Source organism: Malus domestica, chromosome 03 (assembly GCF_042453785.1).
Source record: "Malus domestica chromosome 03, GDT2T_hap1".
Taxonomy (NCBI): Eukaryota; Viridiplantae; Streptophyta; class Magnoliopsida; order Rosales; family Rosaceae; genus Malus; species Malus domestica.
Genome location: NC_091663.1, coordinates 11,245,758 through 11,272,259, shown reverse-complemented (window position 1 = coordinate 11,272,259; position 26,502 = coordinate 11,245,758). Strand labels below are relative to the sequence as shown.

General features: G+C 39.8%; 1 protein-coding gene across 1 annotated transcript; it reads left to right on the top strand.

Moving 5' to 3' along the window:
- The first annotated feature begins 5,810 nt into the window (after nucleotides 1-5,810).
- Nucleotides 5,811-6,866, top strand: LOC139194652 (uncharacterized). The gene is made up of 2 exons (XM_070819547.1): nucleotides 5,811-6,013; nucleotides 6,173-6,866. The coding sequence occupies exons 1-2, from the start codon at nucleotides 5,811-5,813 to the stop codon at nucleotides 6,864-6,866; spliced, it is 897 nt and encodes a 298-aa protein (XP_070675648.1).
- The last annotated feature ends 19,636 nt before the right edge of the window (nucleotides 6,867-26,502 follow it).

Here is a 26,502-nt window from a genome sequence, read left to right as displayed (position 1 = left end):
GCAATCACTGAAAAGTCCTTAACGAACTGTCTATAATAGCCTGCTAAGCCAAGAAAACTTCATACTTTGGTGATGGTTTGAGATTGCTCCCAATTCTCCATAGCTGCCACTTTCTGAGAATCCACTTGAATGCCTTGAGCAGAAATGACATGTCCCAAAAATGCCACTTGATTCAACCAGAATTCACATTTGCTAAACTTAGCATATAGTTGGTGTTCCCTTAAACTGCTCAACACCAACTTCAAATGTCTAGCATGCTCAGCCTTAGACTTAGAGTATACCAAAATATCGTCAATGAAGACAATAACAAACCTATCTAAATATGGTTGGAATACTTGATTCATCAAATCCATAAAAACTGCTGGTGCATTAGTTAACCCGAATGGCATCACAAGAAACTCATAATGACCGTATCAAGTCCTGAATGCGGTCTTAGGGACATTTTCATTTTTAATCTTCAACTGGTAGTAACGCGACCTCAAGTTAATCTTAGAAAATATACAGGCACCTCTGAGTTGATCAAACAAATCATCTATATGAGGCAATGGATAACGGTTTTTAATGGTTACCCGATTCAGTTGCCTGTAATCAATGCACAACCTCAAAATTCCGTCTTTCTTCCTCACAAATAACACTGGAGCTCCCCAAGGTGAAGTACTCGGCTGAATAAAACCTTTATCCACTAACTCTTACAACTGTACTTTCAATTCTCTTGATTCAGCAGGAGCCATTCTATAAGGAGTCAAAAATATAGGATTCGTACCTGGAAGCAGATCAATAACAAATTACACCTCTCTATCTGGCGGCAATCCAGGCAAATCCTCAGGGAATAGTTCTAGAAAATATCTGACCACACGAACATCCTCCACACTACTAGGAGCATCATCATTCAACACCACATGAGCCAAATATCCTTGACAACCTTTCGATAACAATCTCTTTGCTTTCATGGCTGAAATAATATCATGCCTCACCCTACTAGGCTCTCCTAAAAATGTAACTTCAGGTAATCCAGGACAATGAAATGTGATTGTCTTCCCATAACAATCTATCTTGGCACAATTATAGTGCAACCAATTAGTACCCAAAATCACATCAAAATCCATAATATCCAACGGCAAAAATTAGCCGGCATAATAATATCCTCTACTATCACTGGACATCCTGGATATACCCGATCCACAAAACATTTATCCCCTCTAGGCATAGAAAATTCTAAATTATATCCTAGAGGTGTAGGATGAGGTTGTGTCACTTGAGCAAATGTATGAGAAATAATATAATATGTAGCACCACAACCAATCAATGCTCTAGCAAAATGACCAAGAATATTTAACGTACCCATGATTAAATCTAGATTATTCTGGGCATCTTGCAGTGACATGTTGTGGATACACCCCTGATTCTGCTGTCGTCCACCACGACCTCTGTTGGCATGAACACCACATCCCTGCCTCTGCTAACCCGACTGCCTCGAAGATCATACACTACTAGCAGCAATCTCTCCCTGCTGAGGCTGTCCCCCTTAGTACCACTGAGATCCTCCTGTTGAATGTGGCTGATAAGACATAGATCCTTCCTGATACTGAGGATACCCACTCTGATACTAAGGATCCTGAGAGTACTGTTGTTGTCCTGAGGTGTAGGGAACAGCATCGCCCTGATAGTGGTAAGCACCTCCTCGTCCATTCTGAGTATAACCACCAGATCCTGAAGCTTGCTAGGTAGGTGCAGGTGGTGGGAAGGAAGGTTGATAGTGTCTCTACTGACTCTGAGGGCATTGGGCAGCCCTATGACCCATTGGTCCAATAAAACATCCATTGTTGCCTCTCCTACACTCATCAAAATGTCGATTATTACACATGCGGCATAAGGGAGCACCAGATCCACCTGAACCACCAAAATCTCTCTGCCTCTGAAACCTAGGGCTTCTAGTAAATCTACTACCTCTCATCTACATATTAGTACTCAATCCTCCGCTAGAAGAGCTGGAACTGCCATCAATCCTCTTAAAGTTCTGGGTCTTATGGGGTCCCTGAAATGCTTGCCCTTTTCCTTTGTCATCTTGTCTCTGGCCTCCATCATTTCCTTCATCGTCTTCGCTTTCACTAGGCATGTTCTCTGAGGCCTCAATCCTTAGTAGAATCTCATAAAACTCCTGGTAAGAGGCACAATGAGTCGATGTCGCTATGGAACGCCATTTCTTCTTAGTACCCAAACTGAAACGGCGAAGCATCTCTACCGGATTAGCAGCAACCTCTGGATCATATCTCGATAGATCAGTAAACATCATGTCATACTCATTAGCGAACATCTTTCCTTGCCTCAGATGAGTAAACTCTTGTTTCTTACGATCGATATACGCAGGAGGAATGAACCTTTTCTGAAACACTTCTTAAACACTCCCCAGTCCACAATCTCTGCTGGGGTCAACTGATAAGACTCATGTCTCCACCAAGATGCAAGCTGTTCTCTAAAAAACCAGGTCGTCGTCTTGACCCACCTATCAAGAGAAAGATTCCCTTGACTCTGCATCATCTGAAAGGTCTTCTCCACATGATTCAGCCATTTTTCTGCCCCTCATAACCTTCATTTCCCATGAAGTGAGTCAACTTCAGATTATGAACTGTCTCAAGACGTTATCTCTGGGGAATACGGAATGCAGTCTGAATGGCAGAAACTATAGCTTCCCCTAATTGAGCAATATCAGGGAAACTAGATTCAGCTGATTGACGGGGCTCTCTACGAGGCGGCATAGTTCTGACATGAGACATCATAAGGATTAGAACATTCAACAATTATACAGGACTGATAAACCTAGGCTCTGATACAAAACTGACACACCCCGACCGAGGTCAAGGCATGATGGCCGTCACGTGAAAGTGACGCAGCCATGTGCACAATGTGGAAGCAATAAAGATAAGGATTATACGAATAATTAAAAACCGAATTACTAGAATGCACTACAAAACAGAGAGTGATAGAAGTTAGTTACAACAGTAAGCACTCCTAATCAGAGCATAAAAGTCTAGGTGCAGTCCAGTAGGACAAGTACTAGTTATACAGTACCAGGAATGTCCTACTATTATTTAGATAGGTCAGAACCGCTGACGTCCTCAAACCTCCAACAGCAAGCTTACTTAAAACATGGAGGGGCGCAAAACAGAAAACGTGAGTGGGCAAAAACAAATGGTTTACAAAATCATTTTCTTTATCAACATATCTAACCCCTCGCTATAAAACATGTATAATTTCCCAGAATCAAGATATAAGCATATACATATATATATATACCTGAAATCATAACAATTCAATTCATACTTCACATAATCATATTCATATGTATGCCATGCCAAAATATAACAAAGTAAACAATCCAGGTAAGAATGATTTCATAGAAATATGATCTGTTAGCCGGAACCCTTGTGGTAGTCTGTACGGCTGAATTCATAGCTCAAAAGTTAATCTAGCTGGAGTCACTACAATGACCTATACGACAATATACTGCACATAAGTCGGAACTACTAAAAAATGGTATGTATGACAAGATTTGGTGTAATATAATTATGCTCAATTCTATTCTCTCGTAATAGCCAGGCGATAAATCGCTAGTCACCTACGAGTCAGAACCATGAATAAGATCTATACGACAAGACTATGCACTTAAGTTGGATCCAATATGAGCATATAGTGCGGGAGGTGACGTAAATAAACAGGCATGTACTTCATATCTCTAGCTAAATCACCATCACCCTAGGTGTAGTTTTATGAGCTCAACATTATTCAATCACATATCACATCATCGATGATTCACATAATCAAACATAACTTACCTGAACTTACCTATGCCTCCACAACACCACACACACATATATATATATAGATATACATACATATATGCATCCATGAAATGCATATTCAGAATATAAAAGCATTTGGCATATTATTTCAAAGCATACTTTCCTTAAAAATGGATTTCTGGGAAATATATCAAGTATATAAATATATTCTGAAAACAAAAGCCCACTCACTGGTATGTCGATGGGTCGTAACCCCCAAGTCACCTGTGGATACGCTCGTCCTCGGGATAAGTGTCACCTATATACGAATTAACTATAAAAACGTTATTTTAAAGCACATAGGCAAAACTAGCTAATAACTTCTCATACGTTGCTTAATTTTGGTATTTGAGTATACCAACGTGACCTACACAACCTCACGAACATCGTGATATTTTTAAAATAATTTTTTTCTGTGGCTCACGCACCCTCACGGGTCGAGAAGGGCACGGCCTCACTCGCGGCCCATACGCAGGCGTACTAACGGATTCCCTAACTGCCGTTAGGGAATATTCTGTTAAAATCTAATAGATTCCGTTAAAACTGACTGACGACGTCAGCATATTCTGTCCAAACTGACGGAATATGTCGTCATCTTCTCCGGCGAGTTGCCGGTCGCCGGAAAACTGGGTAAAACTTTAAAACGTCTATTCTCGCTCGTTTCTTAACTAAAACTTATGAAATTTGAACCATTGGAAAGCTAACAATATGTAGAATCACGTTATAGCGTTTTTAAGCCTTCAAATCCACTAGAATTTACCTAAGGAAGCTCGATAATCCGGTCAACTTCGAAACTAGCTATCCCAACGTCCAAATTTATCCAACGAACCACCCCGAGCCTCCTTAAGACCTCCTAAAGCTCTCTATGAGCTTGAAATTCCCTGAAACCAACATATTTACGTCCACATGAATAGTGACTAAAATCGGGGCTAAGGTTTCCACGTGAAATCGAAGGTTTCCTTACCTGAAATTGATACCTTTGAACTCGTAGGGTCATCACGAACATAATGGTACCATTTTCTTCCTCGATCTGTGAGGTTTGAGAGGTCCTTGGTGTTTGTCCGTACAAGAAGAAGGATAGAAGAGAGAGAGAGCACGGGAATAAGAGAAAATGAGTGAGTGTGGTGTGTGTGTGATCCACGTGGTCACCAATCCAAGACCACCAAACAATCTCTAAGTCCCAATATGTCACACGTACACACTACCATTTTCCCGTCCAAGGATAAAGCCGTCATTTTACATCGCTGATAAATGAATTTCGGGACGGGCTGTGACAATCATCGCCTATCTTAGACTGTATATCTAATTTTACTGCAAATTTTATGTGGAGCGGTATAATCGCCCACCTTATCCTGCATATTTAAATTTACCTGCTATTTAATTTTATTGCAATTTTAGGTGGTGTGGAATAATCACTCACCCTGCTCTGCACATTTAAATTTTATTACAATTTTAGGTGGTGTGGAATAATCACCCACCATGCACTGCATATTTAAATTTTATTGCAATTTTAGGTGGTGTTGTATAATTGTCCACTCTGCTCTGCATATTTAAATTTTATTGCAATTTTAGGTGGTGTTGTATAATTGTCCACTCTGCTCTGCATATTTAAATTTTATCGCAATTTTAGGTGGTGCGGTATAATCGTCCACCCTGCTCTGTATATTTAAATTTTATCGCAATTTTTAGGTGGTGCGGTATAATCGTCCACCTTGCTATGTATATTTAAATTTTCCTACTATTTAAAGTGGTGCGGAAAAATTGTCCATCCTTTACTTGTTTCGATGAGAATGGTGCGGTACAATCGCCCTTCTCATTAATCATGAAAATCTCGAGCCTGAAGTTTTAAGTACTTATCATTTTGGCTTGAAGATAAAAATTTGTAAGAACCAAAAGTTCTAACAATATATTCCTCCAGAACACATATTATTGCAAGTTCTTACACGCCTCATTTTTCTTTCAGAAAAGATAATGGCAAACTTGGCAAAGCTTGATTTTGCTGCCCTGGACATTACTGGGAAGAATTACCTTACCTGGGTACTGGATACCAAGATCCATATGGAAGCAGCGAATCTTGGAGATACCATCAGGAAAGAGAGCAGCTCATCCTCTCAAGATCGGGCGAAGGCCATGATTTTTATTCGTCACCATCTTGATGAGGCACTAAAGAGCGAGTACTTAACGGTTTAAGATCCGTTAGCCCTCTGAAAGGCCTTGAGAAACATATACAATTACCAGCCAATGGTGATTCTTCCAAGAGCTCGCTATGAAAGGACTCGTTTAAGGATCCAGGATTTCAAGTCAGTGGCTAAGTACAATTTTGCGTTGTTCAGAATTACCTCTCAGATGAAGCTCTGTGGGGATACTATTACTGAGGAAATGTTATTGGAAAAGACTTTCAACACATTTCATGCCTTTAACGTGCTCCTACAACAATACTATAGAGCGCGAGGCTTCACTAAATACAACCAGCTGATATCTGTACTCCTGGTAGCTGAACAGAATAATGAGCTCCTGATGAAAAACCATAATTCCCAACCTACTAGATCAGCACCGTTCCCAGAAGTGAATACTACTTCCCTTGAAATCAATACCATATCCTCCCGTGGTAATAATTACAAACGAGAACGTGACCACAAGCGAGGCCGGTGGAACGGGAAATGCAAGAACCATGGTGTCCAGTTTCACAACCAGGTTCCAAGGCATAATCCAGGCCCAAGCTTTAAAAATGCAAATCGCCAGAAAGGAAAAGCTCATATGAACACTCCTAGAAATCCTGAAGGAGTTTGCCATAGGTGTGGTGGCAACGGACATTGGGCGCGTACTTGTCGCACTCCAAAGCATCTAGTGGATCTGTATCGAGCCTCCTTCAAGGAGAAGGGTGTCGAGATCAATTTCTTTGACCAAGCTCAACCAATGGAAACACCTAATCCAGTGACCAATTTATCAGGACAGTTAAACACAACCCACCTGGATGCTACATACTTTATTAATGAAAGAGGGAATGAAGTTTATAGGTCCGATTGAATTATTTATGTTTAATGTACTCTTGTTATTTGTACTTGTGGTTTAATGCTCGCATTTTCAATTCAATAAAAGTAGTATTCCAGTATGAATAAACTGCTTTTTCTTTACTCGAAGAACATGGATAAAAATTACGGTTATTCTCAAAACAAGAGCAATGGAGAAGACTTTTGTCTTGCAGACAGCGCAACCACGCATTCAATACTTCGAGATTGAAAGTATTTCTCGAATTTGGTACTTGCAAAAGTAAAGGTAACAAGAATATCAGGGCAATCAGATGTAATTGACGGCTCAGGAAAAGCCCAGATTATGTTACCAAATGGAACAATATTGTCCATACATAATGCATTATATGTTACTCAATCCATTCGAAATTTGTTGAGTTTTAAAGACATACGTCTAAATGGATACCACATTGAAACGAAAAGTGTAAAAAATGTGGAATATTTATGCATTGCCTCCAATGATATCCATAAGCGTATATTGGAAAAGTTGCATGGTTTATCGAGTGGATTGTATTATACATACATAAAGACAGTTGAGACACATGCTTTCATGAACCAGAAGTTTATGGATTCAAAGGTTTACATGCTTTGGCATGACCGTCTGGGTCATGCAGGATCTATCATGATGCGTAGAATCATTACCAACTCTAATGGACATCCATTATTGAGCAGACACATTGATGTCTCAAATGATAACCTTTGCAAGGCTTGTTCCCAAGGGAAGTTGGTAATTAGACCATCATAACTAAAGGTTGGTGATGAATCCCCATCATTTCTGCAAAGAATTCAAGGGGATATTTGTGGACCTATTCAACCACTTTGTGGACCATTTCAACATTTTATGGTTTTGGTTGATGCATATACCCGATGGTCACATGTTTGCCTATTGTCTACTCGAAATGTAGCTTTTGTAAGACTTCTTACCCAGATAATTAAGTTACGAGCACAGTTCCTAAATCATCCCATTAAGTCCATTTGACTTGATAATGCTGGTGAATTTACGTCTCAAACCTTTGATGATTACTACATGGCACTGGGCATTGATATTGAACATCATGTTCCTCATGTCCATACCCAAAATGGTTTAGCAGAGGCATTTATCAAGCGGCTTCAATTAATAACCCGCACTCTGCTCATGAGAACAAAATTGTCAGTCTATGCATGGGGACATGCCATCTTACATACAGCAACATTGATTCGATTGAGACCCATAGCCAACCACCAATACTCATCAATACAACTTGTGTTTGGACATCAGCCAAATATTTCACATTTACGAGTTTTTGGTTGTGCTGTTTATGTACCTATTACACTACCACAACGAACTAAAATGGGACCTCAACGCAGACTGGGAATTTATGTGGGTTTTGATTCACCATCTATCATTAGATATTTGGAACCTTTGACTGGTGATATGTTTACAGCTTGTTTTGCTGATTTTCATTTTGATGAGACAGTCTTCCCATCATTAGGGGGAGTAAAGACCGTTCCAGAATAATGGTAAGAACTGACATGGGTTGTTTCCATCTTATCTCATTTTGATCCACAAAGCACTCAATGTGAAAATGAAGTGAAAAGGATCGTTCAGCTTCAAGGTATTGCTAATTAAATACTAGAAGCATTTAATGATGCTTCGAAAGTGACAAAGTCATATATATCAGCTGCAAACGCACCTGCAAGAATTGATGTCCCTGTTGGACAAAATAAAGTGGCAGCGAATGATTCATCTAGTGCACGCTTGAAGCGTGGTAGACCCCCAGGTTCAAAAGATTCAGCCCCTCGAAAGAGAAAGATGATGGCACAGTTGAACCCAAATGAAATCATTCAAGAGAAGAAAATGATTAATAAATCCACAATTCATGATTCTATACTTCCAGAAAAAAAAAAAAATGTCCTTGATGAGACACCTGTTCTTGAAGAGACAGAAGTACATGAAAGTAAAGAAATATCCATAAATTATGCATGTACTAATGAATTGTGGGATCGAAATGAAATAATCATCGAAGACATGTTTGCATTTGCAATAGCCACTGAAATTATATTAAGTGAAGATATTGAGCCCCGCTCTGTTGATGAATGCAGACAGAGACAAGATTGGCCTAAGTGGAAAGATGCAATCCAGGCAAAATTAAATTCCTTAGAAAGACGAAGTGTTTTTGGATCAGTAGTCCAAACCCCGCCTGGTGTGAACCCCGTAGGTTACAAATGGGTATTCACAAGGAAACGCAACGAGAAAAACGAGATTGCAAGATATAAAGCACGACTCGTTGCACAAGGTTTTTCACAAAGACCTGGAATTGATTACGAAGAGACATACTCTCCTGTAAAGGACGCAATTACATTCCGTTACTTAATAAGTTTGGTGATTTCAGAAAAACTTGACATGCGACTTATAGATGTCATCACCGCGTATCTATATGGAGAATTAGATACTAACATATATATGAAAGTCCCAGAAGGACTTAAGTTGCTTGAAGCAACTAACAAACCACGAGGTATGTTCTCAATCAAATTAAGGCGATCACTATATGGGCTGAAACAATCTGGGCGAATGTGGTATAATCGTCTCAGTTAGTATTTGATTAAAGAAGGATATGCCAACAATGTTATCTGCCCTTGTGTGTTCATTAAGAAATCAATTACTGGATTTGCTATAGTGGCAATATACGTCGATGATATGAACCTAGTTGGAACCCCTGAAGAGCTCAACAAAACTGCTGAATATCTGAAAAGCAAATTTGAAATGAAAAACCTTGGGAAAACAAAATATTGTCTCGGCCTGCAGATCGAGCATTGTGTTAATGGAATTTTGATCCATCAATTAGCTTAAATTGAAAAAATACTGAAGCAATTTGGCATGGACAAGGCTTATCCACTTAGCACCCCAATGGTTGTTCGTTCTTTGGACATTAGGAAAAATCCATTCCATCCAAAAGAAGATGATGAACTGGTCATTGGTCCAAAAGTACCATATTTGAGCGCAATAGGTGCTTTATTGTATTTAGCACAATGTACTAGACCAGATATAGCTCTTTCAGTTAACTTGTTAGCCAGGTACAGCTCTGCTCCAACAATTTGTCATTGGAAGGGAGTCAAAGATGTTCTACGATACCGTCGTGGGACAACAAATATGGGTCTCTTCTACTCAGACAAACCCATAAATGAACAGATCCTTGTTGGATATGCAGATGCTGGTTTTCTTTCCGATCCGCAAAAAGCATGCTCACAAAATGGATATGTGTTCACTAATGGAGATACTGCAATTTCATGGCGATCAACGAAGCAAACACTAGTCGCTACATCTTCCAATCACTTGGAAATAATTGCTTTACATGAAGCAAGTCGTGAAAGTTCTTGGTTAAGATCAATGATCCATCACATCCGAAATTCATGTGGTCTACCTTCAAAGACAGACACTCCAACTGTCATCCATGAAGATAATGCAGCATGTGTCGCCCAAATGAAGGAAGGATCCGTCAAGGGTGATAAGACTAAACATATATCTCCAAGATTTTTCAGTGCACATGAGCTTCAGAAGGGTAAAGTTAATGAAGTCAGACAAATATGTTCCAATGAAAATTTAGCAGACTTGTTCACCAAATCTTTACCAAAGTGCACATTTCAGAAGTTAGCGCATGGAATCGGATTATGTCAGCTTACAAATTTGAAGAATGCGGAATCATGGGAAGATACAATTCATGGGGAGCATCCATGATACATGCATGTTGTACTATTTTTCCTTCGATTAGGATTTTTTCCCATTGGGTTTTTCCTATCAAGGTTTTAATGAGGCAACATAAGCATGCTCAACACCATCCAGGTAAAGTTGTACTCTTTTTCCTTTGCTATGATTTTTTTCCCACTGGGTTTTTCCAAGCAAGGTTTTAACAAGGCAACTGATACTGATATTTGGGCATCTAAGGGAGAGTGTTGTAAATAGTGGGTATGTTTGCCCACATGTGTATAGTAAATACTCATATGCTAAATAGTAACCCTTTTGTAAGTTTCCATTGAAGTGACTCTATAAATAAAGCACTTCGATTGTTCAAAGTTGGTGAATATCAAGAAGAGAAAAGAAAGAAATATAATACTCTCAATATCCCTAATTTTCAAATACATGCAATATATTTGTGGTGGTAGTAACAACTAAACAGTGTGATATTTTGCACCACTTCGTCATCACTCTTAGCAAAGATTATCTCTCTAAATTTTGCCTATTTATAACACATTTACTCATTTTAGCAAAACGGTTCATCCTTTTCAGTTGTACAACAATCACACCACACACATACACAAAGCCAAATATTTTCCAATGGGGCTTTCGTTTCTCTTTAATTATTTTTCTTTTGTTTCTTTCCATGATTTTATGTTTTTTTGCTACAATTTCACATGCCGTATTGGCTATGGTCCCTGTCATACTCATTCAATAGTACCCTTTTTCCCTTTAAAGACACTTATGATGCGTTTTGATGTGATTTTGTTTTCTTGGCTTTTGCATTGCGTTTCTTATCATTTTGTCTTCTCTCTTGTGCCTGTCACACCCATACAAGAATAGGAACATAGATTTTCTTCAGAGATGCCCCACTGTCTCTCGATCCCTCTCGATGCTCTCATATATTATCAAGCTCATGAATGGTCAATGTGACATGGGAATCATTCATCCTTTAATTTATGAATTTTCATCTTCTTCTTGCTACTTAGGTATTAAGTTTCATGGCTAGTAATCATGAACGATGTCCCATCGTACCTAAAACTTTTTAATGCTACTTATTATATGTTTTGGTGTGTGACATGAATATTGTTTTCTGCCAATTTGTTGCTTTGAGAATATAGTGACGGAATATCTCAATTAGAGTAAATTCGTATAGGACTTGGTATCTCATTCACACGGTAGGTGTTTTTTTTTCACACAAGTAAAAATTGTTATGAAATGTATATGGCTGATTTTCAGATGGATCGGGTTTAGAACAAGCTCTCAAACTGAATTAAAACATCAAATGAAACTTTTTCTCGAGTTCAAAAATATTTGAATTTTTCTAACGCTTTGATATGATCGTGTCTCAGAATTTTGGAAACATAAATAAGATTTGTGTACATTTTACAAGTTTTTGGAACATTTCAAACTTTTATACAAATGCAGCAATTTTATGTATGTGTTTTTTTTTTTTTTGGGAAATGTATCTCTTACTTTGGTTACAAATATAATTATTACCATTCATAATATATTGGAAATTTGGTTGGAATAAGTTTGGAAAATTTCAACTAAAAATTGGTTTAAAAATTCCAACTTTTTAGAAAATCTAGATACATTTTTATGGGCATCCAACTTTATCGTAAATGTTCGAAATTGGAAACGAAAGTTTGCTGGTAATCTCCAATCAACTTGCATCCTTAGAAATGTCTATTCATCTTATGAATTATAATGAAGAATTATGTGCTTGTTATACCTCATTAGTATTTCTCTTATCCAGTGATCAGAGACGGTGTTTAGGAGAGCGAAAGATGCAATCCCACAAAGTACCAAATTTGGAGGAGCTCCCAAAAAATTTTGGCATCTAACATTTATATGTAATAATGCTATATATTATAAAAAATACTTATGTTAGCATTGTAAAATCTTATGGCGCACTTCTTATAAGTGTAAACTTTTTTCTTTCTAAATACAATTATTTGGAGTGCACAATGAGATATTTGGAATGCTAATAACAATACCCTAACAATTATTTGGAATGCTAATAACATCCTTAAAAAAAAAAATTCCAATTTTATTATATAATAATCCTATATATTCAAGTGATACTTTAAAGTTAGAGCATTTGAAGTTTTTTTTTTTCTCGTTTGATTGTTTAAGATTGAACTGTTTTTCATTATTTAATGAATATATGTTTATAGCTCTTTTTACTTACATTTGTAAATCTACAATCAGCGAGTCCTAAAGTTTATTTTGATTCAAGTTAATGTTTTATAGTATCAATACATTGTCTACTTTTCTTGATAAACTATCTTAAGGATTGGCCCTTTTATAAAGTTTGCATAGGCCCCCCTCCCAAAATCTCAAAGATGTCCCTGCATGTGACACAGAAAAATATTTGCTTTCCTACACTATAAAGTCCTCTTTATGAGAATATGAAAGGCAAAGTCCCACATCGGAGAAAAACCAAACCTGAAAAAAGGCTTATAAGGAATTAGGTCACTCCTCATATTGTCAATTGGTTATATAGTAGAGCCAACATTTAAAATATCGATATAGTTGAAAATATTAATATGCAAATTTATGATCAATGGATTGCCTTCGACGAAAATTATGAAAATTTGCAATAGGGTGGGTATATTAACTCATTCTGATTTAGTCGAATTAGAGAAAATTTTCTCAAAATTTATGTAGTGAATTGGTAAAATTCATCGATATTCATTGATTTATATCTTGTTGATATAGTATGGAGTTTGCATTTCGCCCCTCTCCGTATCATTCCTTGATTTTTAGGAATTTTTCGACAAAATATTGACAATTTTGTGGATATTTTAAACATCGGGTAGAACCTCAACTTCATGATATTCTAACATGTTGACACCATGTGTTAAACACAACGGCCACACGTGCTCTATATCACTTAGTTTGTGTTGACCATGTCTTAGACTTAAAAATTTGTCACACATAAGTGGGAGTGTGAGAATGCGATATGCAAATTCCCACAACTGAAAAAGTAACATTGCACGGGCTTATAATGAGTTAGGCTACTCTCCAAATTGCCGATTGATTTTATAGTAGAGCTTCATCTTTCTCCGTGCTTTTGGTTGTTCATATATACTTTGGAAAGAAATGAGTTACAAACAGTTACGAAAACAAAAATTAGCATCACATAGAAATGATCTTTTAAGTTTTATAACTTCTGCCGTCAACAAAGATTTTATAGTTAATGGACCTAAATTGTTACTTAGTACTATAGTCCAATTACTCTTCATTTGCTTTGATTTGAATTTCATAAATAGTAAGTTCAATATCAATTTATTCCTACCATCTTTTAGTTGTAAATATAGTATAATTCTACAAAAAAAACCTAAAAGTCAAGACAATATTTTTGTTGAAAATTATAAGATCACATACATGCACATGGTTTAAATCCCTTGGTTAATTGATTAACAAGATTTTTTTTATATATTTAGGCGAGACTCAAATTTTGGCATTGGATGATGTGGGATAGGATTTGTACATTGAAAATTCCAACTCTTTTTTCTTTTTACTTGCATTACGATGTGTAATTCTCTTCATTTTTTAGTTAAATATCTCAAGTTCAACTCTTATAAATAACAATGATGTCAAATGTTATTATAGCTAGAGCATTGGACAATCCTTTTTAATGGAACAAGCACATTTATAATTTAGAAACAAACTATTATCAAATTTTAAAATTTCACAATTTTGATTTTACTTAGGAAAAGCATTCATGAAGGACTATTGTACAAAACACATGATGAGTTTTAGTAATGGGAACGGAATTCTACACACTTGTGCCTCCATTGGACTGCAAAAGTTAATACAATAATGGCGAAACCCATTTCATGGAAATTCAAGAAGAAATGGTGTGTCTCGAACTTCAATGGACGCAAAGTATAAGGCACTTGAAAATACAACTGCATATGTTGCTTGGATACGATACGATTAAGTTTGAAAGATTTTTAGGTATATTTGTCTTCACCACCAAATCTAGACTATGATATTTGCTCTCCGCTCATATTAATCCATTGTTTCAGATAAGAATCTAACATTTGGACACAAATTACCATTTTGTTTGAGAAATGAGTGCAAAAAGGAGATTTGATCGTTTAATTTCACTTTCATTTATTTTTGCAGCGTTATCTAAATCTCAGGCTGAAATTCTTTGCTAAGATTGAGGGGTATTAAGCAACAAGTGTCATCATTCTGTAAGGTGCCATGTGTCATAATCCTGTGGGATGATAAGTTAAGATGAATAACAGGTTGTTAGAGGAAAAGTTAGTTTCTTATAGCTAGAGTTAGTTAGCTATCAAGTTTAATGTGCTATGTAGTTGATATAGAAAAAGTGAGGTGCGTTGTAATTCTCAACTGATGTCATACAAGTCAGTGTTTCTTCGTTTCTTCAACATTTCTCTCTCTCTCTCTCTCTCTCTCTCTCTCTCTCTCTCTCTCTCTCCAAACATTCTCTTATGGTATGAGTAGCAGTCAAATCATAATGCCTTACTGAAACACAATGTTCCACTCGCTTAATCTTTAGTCTAAATATACTAAAGACTTGTTAATGCTATAAATGAAATTGATAAACAAGTTGAATGCCTAAATGAGACTCGCCTTTTATATAGATGAGAAAGGGGTTAACTATAAAGGTTGTGCATGAAGATACAATAGTTGCATCTGTTAAAGGAAGCAAACTAGTTATCGATCTAATTTTGATATGATATGGAGTGATTGTAGGATCAAATGGTCATGATCCGTCTTGGAGTGATTGTAGGAAAGGATTGTCTCTGTACAGTTACAATTATCTAGTACAAACATATTCACACATCAATTAATATGGCATCAGATCAACACGATCCTGGTGACTCTAGACACCCATTCATCTTCTGCCACAAACACAACCAACCTTTACTACAAACACAGCTAACAGAGGTAGTGCTAAACACACCCGATCCTCTCACCTTACATCACTCGGATTCATCGAATCTTGTTCTAGTTCAAAACTCCTCGAATGACACAACTACTGACAATGGTGCCATTCTATGCGGATTCCTCTAAGTGCAAAGAATAAGCTCGAGTCTATTGATGGGTCTATTAATTAAAGCTCCTGCAACCACCGATGCAAAAGGACATGGATCCTTTCCAGATCCATTGGTCCTAATCCACCAAGTTAAATCATCTGGGTCATTGAAATTTAATCCAACAGTTACAAACAATGACCCACTCTAAAAGTTATAATAACTTTAGCTATTGGATCAAATTTCAATGGTCCGGATGATGTGACTTGGTGGATTAGGATCGATGGATCCGGAGAGAATCCATGTCTGATGCAAAATTTCTCATTTGGCAGAGATGCAATGACATGGTACTCTTGTGGACCTTGCAATCAGTGCACAGTACTATTGTTGGCAGTAAACTCTACTACAAACCGCAACTGCCATGTGGAAGGTGTTTGCACCTAAAATATGCACAATTTTACTTAATTGGGTTTAAAGGCCAAAATATGACATTTTTTGGGACTAGTGTGCAAATATACCAAAAGTTGCATGTGGGAATGTTTCTCCACATGGTTTGAAGCGATGACTTTATTGTGAGTAAGGATGTTGGCAGACTTGGGAGATGGACATGTGAAGGAAAGAAGCCAACTTGCTTCTTTTAAATATTAATCTATTGATGATTAATAGACATGTGGTGGAAATGTGAGGTGGCCTCTTTTAATATTATTTCATATGCAAGCTGGCTATGGAGTTCTCTCCACAAGTTCAATGTTCTCAGCAAGTGGGTATCTCTTAGTTCTATATAAAAAGAAGCATAGGCAAAAGGATTATGGACACTCAATCAATCAATCAACTCTACTCAAATTAGCTCTTCAATTTCCTTGTAAACATTTACTTTTAGCCAAGCACCCTTTACGTTCCTTGTTTTTTGCTTTGCTGCTCAGTCGGTAGTATCGATCTTCTTTGTATTTTTATTTACAACCTTCAAAGCCATTCCCCAAACCACTAGAAATTGCCACAAGACTAGAGCAACTTGCCCAATCCCTTGGGAACAAGCTCGAACCTTGTATTTGGCATCCCTTTGTACTTATAATGTTTTGTACTTTAAATAATTACATATATATACAACTCATTTCCAGTCATTTAATTTACAAGCAATCTACAATGCCAGTCATTTACTTTCCTCTGTCATTTACACTTCCAGCAAACCTGCCATTTACATATATTGTTACATTTCTCCATATAAATGAAGTCCTTATCTTTAAGGCAAAGAAGGAACCTTGATTTGAGTCACTCCCACTCAATGACACAATCTCTTGGTTAGAAGTCGTACTCATGCGCAATCTCAATCATTCAAATCTCGCCTACTAGCGGCATCTAGTAGTGGCACACTAGCACCCACTAGTTTATTGTTCGAGTAAATTTCTGAAATACCCGCGAGGCCCATGGAGAATTTAGAGGGCAAACAGAAGGATCCTGAGGATCGATTCTTACAAGGCAATAATTCAAGGATTTATCATATTCGACAAGAAATTGGCTAATGCCGCCAGGGACAACAGTCAATCTTCGCATACTACACCAAAGTCAAAGATCTTTGGGATGAACTGTCCTCTTACCCTGAGCCTCTCACTTGTGATTATGGAGGTTTGATCAGTCGTCGGCAGAGGTAGAGGGGTACCATCAGTCGTTGGAAAAGCAAAATGATGATGGAGAGATGAGAGGAAGGAGGAGGCAAATGTGAGCCTAGAAAACGTGAACATTAGGGTTTCATCAATTTCTTAAAAAAAAAAATTTAAAAAGACTGAAATGCCTATGTGAGTCTTCCCGTCCCTCGAAATGGATGGATAACTGTGGTTTGCCACCAATTGTTCCCCTTTTAAAAAAAAAATCATTCTTTTAATTAATGCGATTATTCACCTCTGCTGGTACAAGATATTTTTAAATTGATGTGTTAGTCCACTTCAATTTTTGTACAAGTTGGTATGAAAGTGTGATATATTTAGATGCTAAGAATAACATTACTCTAAACTAAAAATTAACAATAAAATAAAATAAAATAAAAAAGTAACAAGCATTCCTGTCATACATGATTCCTAGCTACATTATAGTAAACTGCCAATTTCTTTTTCAAAAAGTAAACTACTCCAAATTGGATACTACAATTTCTTCACTTATAATTGATAAAAGCATTGTACGCAAATCCATCATATAAGTATGGTGATGTGGGATGACAGTTCCACGCTTGTTGTTCTCCATTTATATTGCATGGCTTGGCTATTTACTGAATAATCTTCTTTATTTCTTCGTCTGTAGAGTTTCTATTTGAGAGCTTCTCAACCATCACGGGAGTAACACAGATGGTTTGAGTAGCTGCAGGCACAAAATCACTTCCGTACTTCTTAAAAAATTTCTCAAGTGTCAATAATTCTGTTCGAGTCAGGAATTTCCGTCGGGGATGTTTCCTGGTCGACGAGCACACAGCTCCCCTGGAGGTTGGCACCGGTTGAGGGCTGTTGTCGGGCTTCTGCTTTACTGTCGGGCGTTGTCGGGCAAGTCTCGTCGGGCAAGACTCTTCGGGCAAGGCTCGTCGGGCAAGGCTGAAAGAAAAGGACAGAGTTAACTTTGAGAGGTGCCTTTGTGGGGCCTTAGGTGTAGGCCTTGAGGCTCACAATCAAGGTTAACTTTTAGGTGTTCAGGCGTGCCACTGCCATCTTTAGCATGGCAGATGTAAAATGGATGTAGCGTTTTAGTTGTATATATGTATATATCCAAGAAACCGTGTTAGTTATAACAGGTGCCTTTGTGGGGCCTTAGGTGTAGGCCTTGAGGCTTCCCATCAATAACTAAACCAGTGCTCGAACACATCATATTTGTTCTCGTGATTGCAAGAGTTTTCTAACTATTATACTTCTGATTACCCGAGTCCAAGAAGTAGAATGAACCCAAATAGGTGCCTTTGTGGGGCCTTAGGTGTAGGCCTTGAGGCTTCCCGTCAGAGTTCATTCTTATACTAAAACTCTCTAGATCGCAGAACGGAATGAATCCAAATGGATGCCTTTGTGGGGCCTTAGGTGTAGGCCTTGAGGCTTTCCATCAGAATCCATTCCATGCTCAAGCGTTCTATGGTAATCATAATATAATAGAAAGAAAACTAGAGGGTAGGTCGATTACTTGCGCCCCAAGTAACTTCGGACTTCTCGTTTATCAAGGACTGTCGTGGATGGGTTAAGTCCACATAAGGTTCTTTTTTATGCCTTGAGGCCAAGGACTTTTAACTAATCAGATTTACATGCCCGAGGGCTTAGGACTTAGATCTGGTTTGAACACTGACGATATATTCAAATCGGATTCAAGTACTAAGAAAGCCTTTTAATAGTCATATTGCTAGAAATAACTTGCATAGAACTGGAAGTATACAACATATTGAAAAGACAAAAACAAAACAAAGAAGGTCGGGCAAGGTTAAACCTTATCAGGTAAGGTTGCTTGTCTTGTAGGTTCCTATCTTTGTAGTTTTATCAAAGGTCTGAAAGCTTAGAGGGATAGAGAGAGAGAGAGATTACAAAAGATGAATCGATACTACAGCAAGGTTGAACAAGGTAGCAGAGCTATTACAAAGGTTTGAAGGGAGGGTTATCCCGTGAGGGATGAAGGCTTGTCCCGAGAGGGATGAAGGCTGACAACAGCTTTGTTTTGAAGGCAAATATGGCTTTGAGCAGAGTTTGTGCTTGCATTTGTTTGTTTGATTGAGTGTCCTTATTCCTGGTTTTTCTTTCTTCTTATATAGACAACTCGGCTTCGTCTTCTGTAGCAGCAGCCTTGCCCGAATGTGGTGTGAGGATGATGACTCATCAGCTATTTTACATGTAATGCCACCGTAAAGTGCTTTATGGGCTGTGTAGCTGATCAGTCCACACCACTTGGCCTTTGGGTAGGTAAGCAAGTGGTCTTCATGAGCTGCACCAAGTCAGAAAAGACCTTTTTCTGCCTTCTGGGCTTTGACTGGGTTCTGGCTATCTTTCCCTTTGGGCCTCCTTTCGGGCCAGCTCCTTCCTTGAGCCCAAAGTTCAAGTTTTGATCCAAACAGTGCCCCCTTCAATTAATATTTAGCCTGGAATTCCAGGCGCCAATATTGATTGAAAAAGGCTCTTTATAAAACCCACAAAACCCCTTGCGGTTGAACTCCTCAATCCCCTGTATTCACAGCAAGAAATCCTTCTCTAAGGTTTCACCCTCGTCATCTTCCTCGGTATTCCCTTCTCGAACTTCCTCAAATGACTGCGGAATCTAGCCAAACCCAACCCTCTTACGAGTCTGGCGAAGGAATCGCCACTCTACGTCGTCTACTCAATGGGCTGCATCGCCCTCGGGCAGGTCTGCATTCCGAGCTTTTCTTTGAGGTGCATGGGGTACAATCTTTGGGTCCCGCCTGGATTTCTCGGGTCCCTTCAGTGGTGGAAAGCAACATGCCTAGAGATAACTGGTTTTCCCCAAATCCCTACTCGGCTAGGTCGGGCATCTCTTCCTCCAAATGGTCATCATATCGTCAAGGCTTTCCTCTGATGAACGATCCTTCCTGGGCTCGATGGATTGATGATTTAGAGCCTACTTTTAAGAGGAAATGGATGAGTAATGGTATTTATGAGTTAATCATGCTTTCGAAGACCTCTATTATTCCCAAGCCCGAACTGCTTGTTTCTGCCCTCCTTTTCTGGAATTCGGGCACGAATACTTTTGACTTCCGTATGGGCCCCATGTCTCCCACCATTCTTGACATGGCTCAGGTTTTCAGCTTAAGGCCCTCGGGCAGGATAGTGGACGTTACTCAAGACTGGGTTCCATCCTCTACCACTGGAAGCTCAAGTTCATCTGCTGCCTTCCTCTCTTTGAACTATAACTCTGCAACTTTCAAGAGTTATGAGACCTCCTTCAAAGGATTCATCCCCTTCGTAAAGGAGAATTTTAGGGTGGGCTCACCTCGGGTTGATAAAGATCAGAAGCACATGTATTTCTTCTTATACAGGCTCAACAAGCACATCTTTCCCAACAAATCTAAAGGGGTGAAGGTTGAATGGATCCCCTTAGTAGAAGCTCTTCACAACTTTGATGACGTAGCTACAGGTCCATTCCTCCTTTCCTATCTTTATCATCTTCTTTTCGAAATGACTCAAGGCGAGCCATTTGAGACCAACTTGAATGGACCTATATGGATGATACAAACTTGGCTTCAATGGTACTTTCCAGAATTTCGGGCTGCTAATCTAGAGTTCCCGGAGGGTGTGGCCCCTGCCCGAATCTTGGCTGAAGCTGCGCCTATAGATCATTCCACCTTTGCCTGCTTCTATTTCTTCAGAGTTTGTAGGACTCGATCAGATTTAGAATGGGGTGCGTCGGTCTTGAGAAGATATCCTTGGTTTTCTGACCAAGTCTTTCAAGATTCCCCTGGCGAGGATGCTACCCCCTTTTGCAGGGAGAAATTTATTAGTTGCATTCAACCGAGAGACCTCGCCTGGGGAGTTCGGGGCAATAGATATGACCGAGGCTTGGAAGTCTACCATCCTAACTTTTGCAGCAGGCAGTTAGGATTTAGACAGGCCATTCCTGTCCCGTTCTTCGACTCTGTCCATTATGGCACTTCATTCCGGTTACCAACTCCATCTGAAGTGACATTTCGAGCTGCCCGACGCAGTCTTGACGTAATGAGTCAAGCGGCCCGAAAGTCCATCATTCTCAATTTTGAGTGCACCTCGCTCTTCTCTTCTTGGTGGGAAGACAAATGGACTAAGAAGTATGGAGGAGATTTAAAAGAGACTCACGATCGCCTTTTCAACCAACTTTCACTTAAGTCATACCCTGGCTCGGGCGAACTTGAAAATTGGAAGGAGATGATCCAAGAGAAGAATCGGTCACTTCTGATAGGTACTTCTCTTTCAATCTGATTTTGCTTCCTTTCTGGAGTCCTTCTATCCTTACTTTTGCTGAATTTTGCAGCTCCAGTGGATGTTGAATCGGAAGTCATTAAATCCGATGATGACTCTGCTGATGCTGCAATTCTTCATGGAGCTGCCGCAGAGGCTGGGAGACAAGAAGCTGGGGAGGGTGCAGATGTTTCAGAATCCTTTGGGGATTCAGGAGCTGAAGAAACACCCGTACTTATTAAAGCACCTAAGCGAAAGAAAGCGGCTGTGATTAAGACTTCAAATCCTGATCCAGTACCTCTACCCAAAACCACACGACCAACTCTTACTAGAAAAAGTAAGAGAGCAAGAACTACCGCTCCTCCTAAGTCATCAGCCTCATCTGCTCCAGTTCCTGAGGCAGGCAGAAAGAAGCAACAATCCTCAAGTGAGTTTCTATTTTTCTTCATCAAACTGTTACCTTTCTCCTTTATCTAATTGTCTCCTTTACCGGCGAACAGGACCCCAAGCATCTAAAAGACCAATCATTGCTTCTAAGGAGGAGCCACTGAGAGCTGCAATGCTCAAAAAGGCCGAAGAACTGCAAAATACTGCCCTTAGAGAACTTGAGGTATGATTTATATATTTTTCTTTAGGCCTCTTCTTGCTCTCATATAACTTCAAATCTGATTATTTGACTCAGGCCGCAAGAAAGGAAAAGCTCTCTCCGCCCGAAGCTTCTCCACAATTTGCCCGAGAGACAAGCCTATCTCCCTCCCAGGTCGACCCTTCAGAGGTGTTTTTTCTTCTCTTCTAATTCTTGGATAACTTTCCAACTTCTGGACCTAATGTATGAATATTTTTAGGCTGGAGCATCTGCTTCCTTGCCTTGTTATGGCCCTCCTCTGAGGTCTATGACTTCTTCTACTGCTCTGGACGCAACCCCTTCTTCTCAATTCGATCCATCTACCGGAGTTATGTTGCACTTCATGGATGAGGACAGTAACTTGGTGAGTCACATATTCCATATTGAACTTCTGTACATTGCTTCCCAACTAACTTTTACTCACGTTCTCTACAGCCTTCTCCGGTATATGAGCCACCTCCTACAATAGTGGTTTCAGATAATGAACCCATAGTCCCTGAGATCCCTGTAGCTTCAGAGGTAGCAATTTCGCGGGTATTTGCTTGCCCGACAGTTGATAAACCTCTTTCTCCTCCTCAAGACCAAACTCAGGTATGGGAGTATTTTCTTCTTGTTCTTTCTCTTATGCTCTATTTACTGACAATTACTGCTATTTCTGGGTACCTCTAGGGCACTGGTATAGGTTCTGGTGCAGCTCATCACTCTCCTGCTGGTGGTGAGGAATTTTCCCGCCAACCAGGAATTAGTCCTCTTCCTGGTGAAACCCTAGGGCTGAGTCAGGTACATTTCATCTCTCCAAATCCTCTTTTGCCTCAAACTGTATTCAAATTGTCTTGACCTGGTCTTTTGGCTTTCTGCAGCAAGCTCCAAGAGAAACTTCCCCCCCCCCATTTGGTCCGTAAATCAAAGCGCTCCCATGCTCACTCATCCTCTGGAGGTACTGTGATTCCCCCTTCTGGAATTGAGCAGATCGGGCAGGCAGAAATTGCCCTCTCAATGGGCATTCCTCCATTAGAGAAAGCTGCAGTGCAGGATCCTTCTCCTTTCGCATCTCCAAACCCTGCTAAGATGCCCAGACTTTTTGAAGCACTTGGACGGCTTGAGACACGGTTGAAATCTTCAAAACATTCTTCAGCTACCCCCATTTCTTCAGAGCAACAGCGAGTCCTTCAGGAATGGGCAAAGAAGGATTTCACCGCTTCATTCAGCCTCAAGGCTCTTTGTGATTTTGAGAAGATCATAACTGAGTCTTTCAAAGCCGGTCGGCTATCAAAACCTCAACATGATTCTTTTCTATCTTTCTTTGAGAACCTGAGAGCCCTTAGGGAACAATACCAGAGAGCGGACAGACAGGTTAATCGGGCAAAATGCTTCATGGAGAAAGAATCAAGCACTTCTGCCCAAGTTGATCGGTTGATGGAATAAAGCTTGCAGACAAAAGAAAGGGTCAGAGTTGTTACTTCTAAAATCCAAAAGCTGGAGGAACAATTGGTTGCTCTTAAAGCAGAACAAGCAACTCTTCTAGATACCCTTGAAAATCAAATTGAGGGAGTGGAGAAGTCAAATTTGGAGCTAGAGCGTGCCCGGTCTCAACTTGTAAATAACCATACTGTTTTGGCCGAACCCAGTAGGATATTTGCCATTATGAAAACATATCATTCTCGAATAATCACCCTATGTGAAGATGTAAATTTTTTAGAATAGGATGATTTGTAACTCTTTTCTTATTGGAATGAACATGTAATTTGCTTCCTGCTCTGCTCTTTGGTACTGTTTTGAATTGACTTTGGGCAACTCTTTGCCCCCCTTATTTACTTTCTTCTTCTTCCCCTGATAACACCAATCTTAGGACCTGATCTTGGTCCCTTGATCCCCTTCATGGCACTTTATTCATGCAGAGGTGTTGGGACAAGCTGGGCCCTTTTCTTTCCCTGCAGTACCAAATGGTGACCCTGGCTCTTGTAAAATGAGGTTGATCATATTGATAAGAGCCTCAGGGAAAGGGTTAGTATCTACCATCATACTGGCTTGGGGCGAGTCAAGTAACAGCTTCCCCTTCACTATAAGATCTTGTATCCAATCTCTAAACTGGACACAATTAACTATGGAATGGTTGAAGGTATAGTGCACCTTACAATACTTTTTCCCCCTAAGTTCTTCCGGCTTGGGCATTGTTTTGGCATTGTCGGGCAAGATTACTCTTGCCCGTACCAGTTCTTCATAGATCTCAGGTGCCTTGGATAGATCGAACGAATAACTCTGGTACTTGGGTGGTTTTATGGGGACAAAACCACCATTGTTCATTACAACCTTCTGATCCTTGACAGGTTGGACTAACCCCTTTACCGTCAATGGCTTGAAAGGTGTGGTCATCTCAGCAGCACACACGTCCATGTCATCTTCATCATGGCCACCCTCATGCTCTGGCCTGGTTTCTCCCACTTCCACACGATGAATTGCAGCCTTATTTTTTTAGAAATGAGGAACTTTGGAAGTGTGCTTCACTTGTTGCTCTTCTTGCAACAGCCTCTCATACTTCGTGGCAGAAATTACCAATTCTTGCAGCTCATTAAACTGTGCATCATAAAATATTTTCCTCAAAGGTAATTTCAAAGCCCTTTGAGCAATCGATATGAGCTGCGCTTGGTTGACGGGAAATTGGCATCTCATCCTTGTTCTCCTGAACCTCATCATGAAGTCCTCAGTAGATTCATGATCGTATTGTTTGACTTCAACAAGGTCATTGATAGTCAATTCTGGCTCTATTCTGTAGAACTGTTCATGGAAAGCCATCTCCATTTGCCCCCAGTTGGCGATAGAGTTAGGGGGCAATAGAGAGTACCACTGAGATGCTAACCCTGCCAATGAATTCCCAAACAACCTCAATTTGTAATTTGGGTTGTCCTCATATGCCACACAATGATTGGAGAATTTGAAAATGTGGTCCCTAGAGGACACGCTGCTGTCTTCACCCATGAATGTTGGTAATGCGGGCATCTTGAAGTTGAGAGGGAATGGATTTAGCTCGTCAATATATTCAAGATAAGGTTTTTGGTAAGTGATCCTGAACACTGGGCGAGCTCGCGGTTGAGCATTTTGAGCAACCGTCCTTCTCAACTCAGCTAATTCCTCCCTCAGCTGCTGAGTAGCTAGAATATCATTATGCCCGAGGAGAGTAGATTCGATTTTTGGGCTCCGGTCGTTGCCCGCACTTGCTTCCCTCCTTGGTTCGGGCTTCCTCCAACTAGTTCCTCCACCTTTATTCACCAACGGCGGTGGCCTATAAGGTGGGGGTTTATCTGAAGTAGTGGAGCCCTCCTTTCTGCTAGTCTCTCCCATCATAGCTGGCATTCCGTACCTCGTTCTTTCTTGCTCGCTTGGCTTCCTATTATTGAATGATAATAATGGGAACCTGGGAAGCTCATTCTCCAGAACTGGCTCCATCACCAGTTGACTCCCTTTAGGAACTACCTTTTTCTTTCCCCTATCATTTTCTTCTTCTAATAGTGGGAATAAGGGAATGATTGGTTCATTTCTCGTAACAACTTGGCTCATCCCACTTCCCTGAGCCCCTTTTGGAGTAGAGAACTCCAAATCAAGTCTTCTCTGTAGATTCCCTGTTAGTGTACAGAGCCTACTCACTTCTCCCTTAGTTTCCAAGGAGATTCTCTCCATGCTTTTTAGCACTTGGATCATTGTAGCCTGTAGTTCTTCATTAGTTCCCTTTCCTTCCGATCTCTCAGATGCGGTTGGGCTTTCTAGGACCACCTGTCCTGATGGGGAGGAAAGGTTTTCTGATTGATCTGCCATTTGTAGAAGACCTTCCTTCGGATTCTTTTTGCCAAGTTGATGGCTTTTCTTTTTGGACATGCAAGATTAAGAAGTTTGTATCCCACCGGGCGTGCCAAAACTATGTTCGCGTCACGAATTTCCGTCGGGGATGTTTCCTGGTCGATGAGCACACAGCTCCCCTGGAGTTTGGCGCCGGTTGAGGGCTGCTGTCGGGCTTTTGCTTTACTGTCGGGCGTTGTCGGGCAAGTCTCGTCGGGCAAGTCTTGTCGGGCAAGACTCTTCGGGCAAGGCTCGTCGGGCAAGGCTGAAAGAAAATGACAGAGTTAACTTTGAAAGGTGCCTTTGTGGGGCCTTAGGTGTAGGCCTTGAGGCTCACAATCAAGGTTAACTTTTAGGTGCTCAGGCGTGCCACTGCCATCTTTAGCATGGCAGATGTAAAATGGATGTCGCGTTTTAGTTGTATATATGTATATATCCAAGAAACCGTGTTAGTTATAACAGGTGCCTTTGTGGGGCCTTAGGTGTAGGCCTTGAGGCTTCCCATCAATTAATAAACCAGTGCTTGAACACATCATATTTGTTCTCGTGAT

What these genes read in the sequence shown, in the direction of transcription:
- LOC139194652 (XM_070819547.1), top strand. Translation starts at nt 5,811, where the DNA reads ATGGCAAACTTGGCAAAGCTTGATTTTGCTGCCCTGGACATTACTGGG. An exon ending in GATGAGGCACTAAAGAGCGA is followed by an intron (nt 6,014 to 6,172) that starts GTACTTAACGGT and finishes TGCGTTGTTCAG; the next exon opens with AATTACCTCTCAGATGAAGC.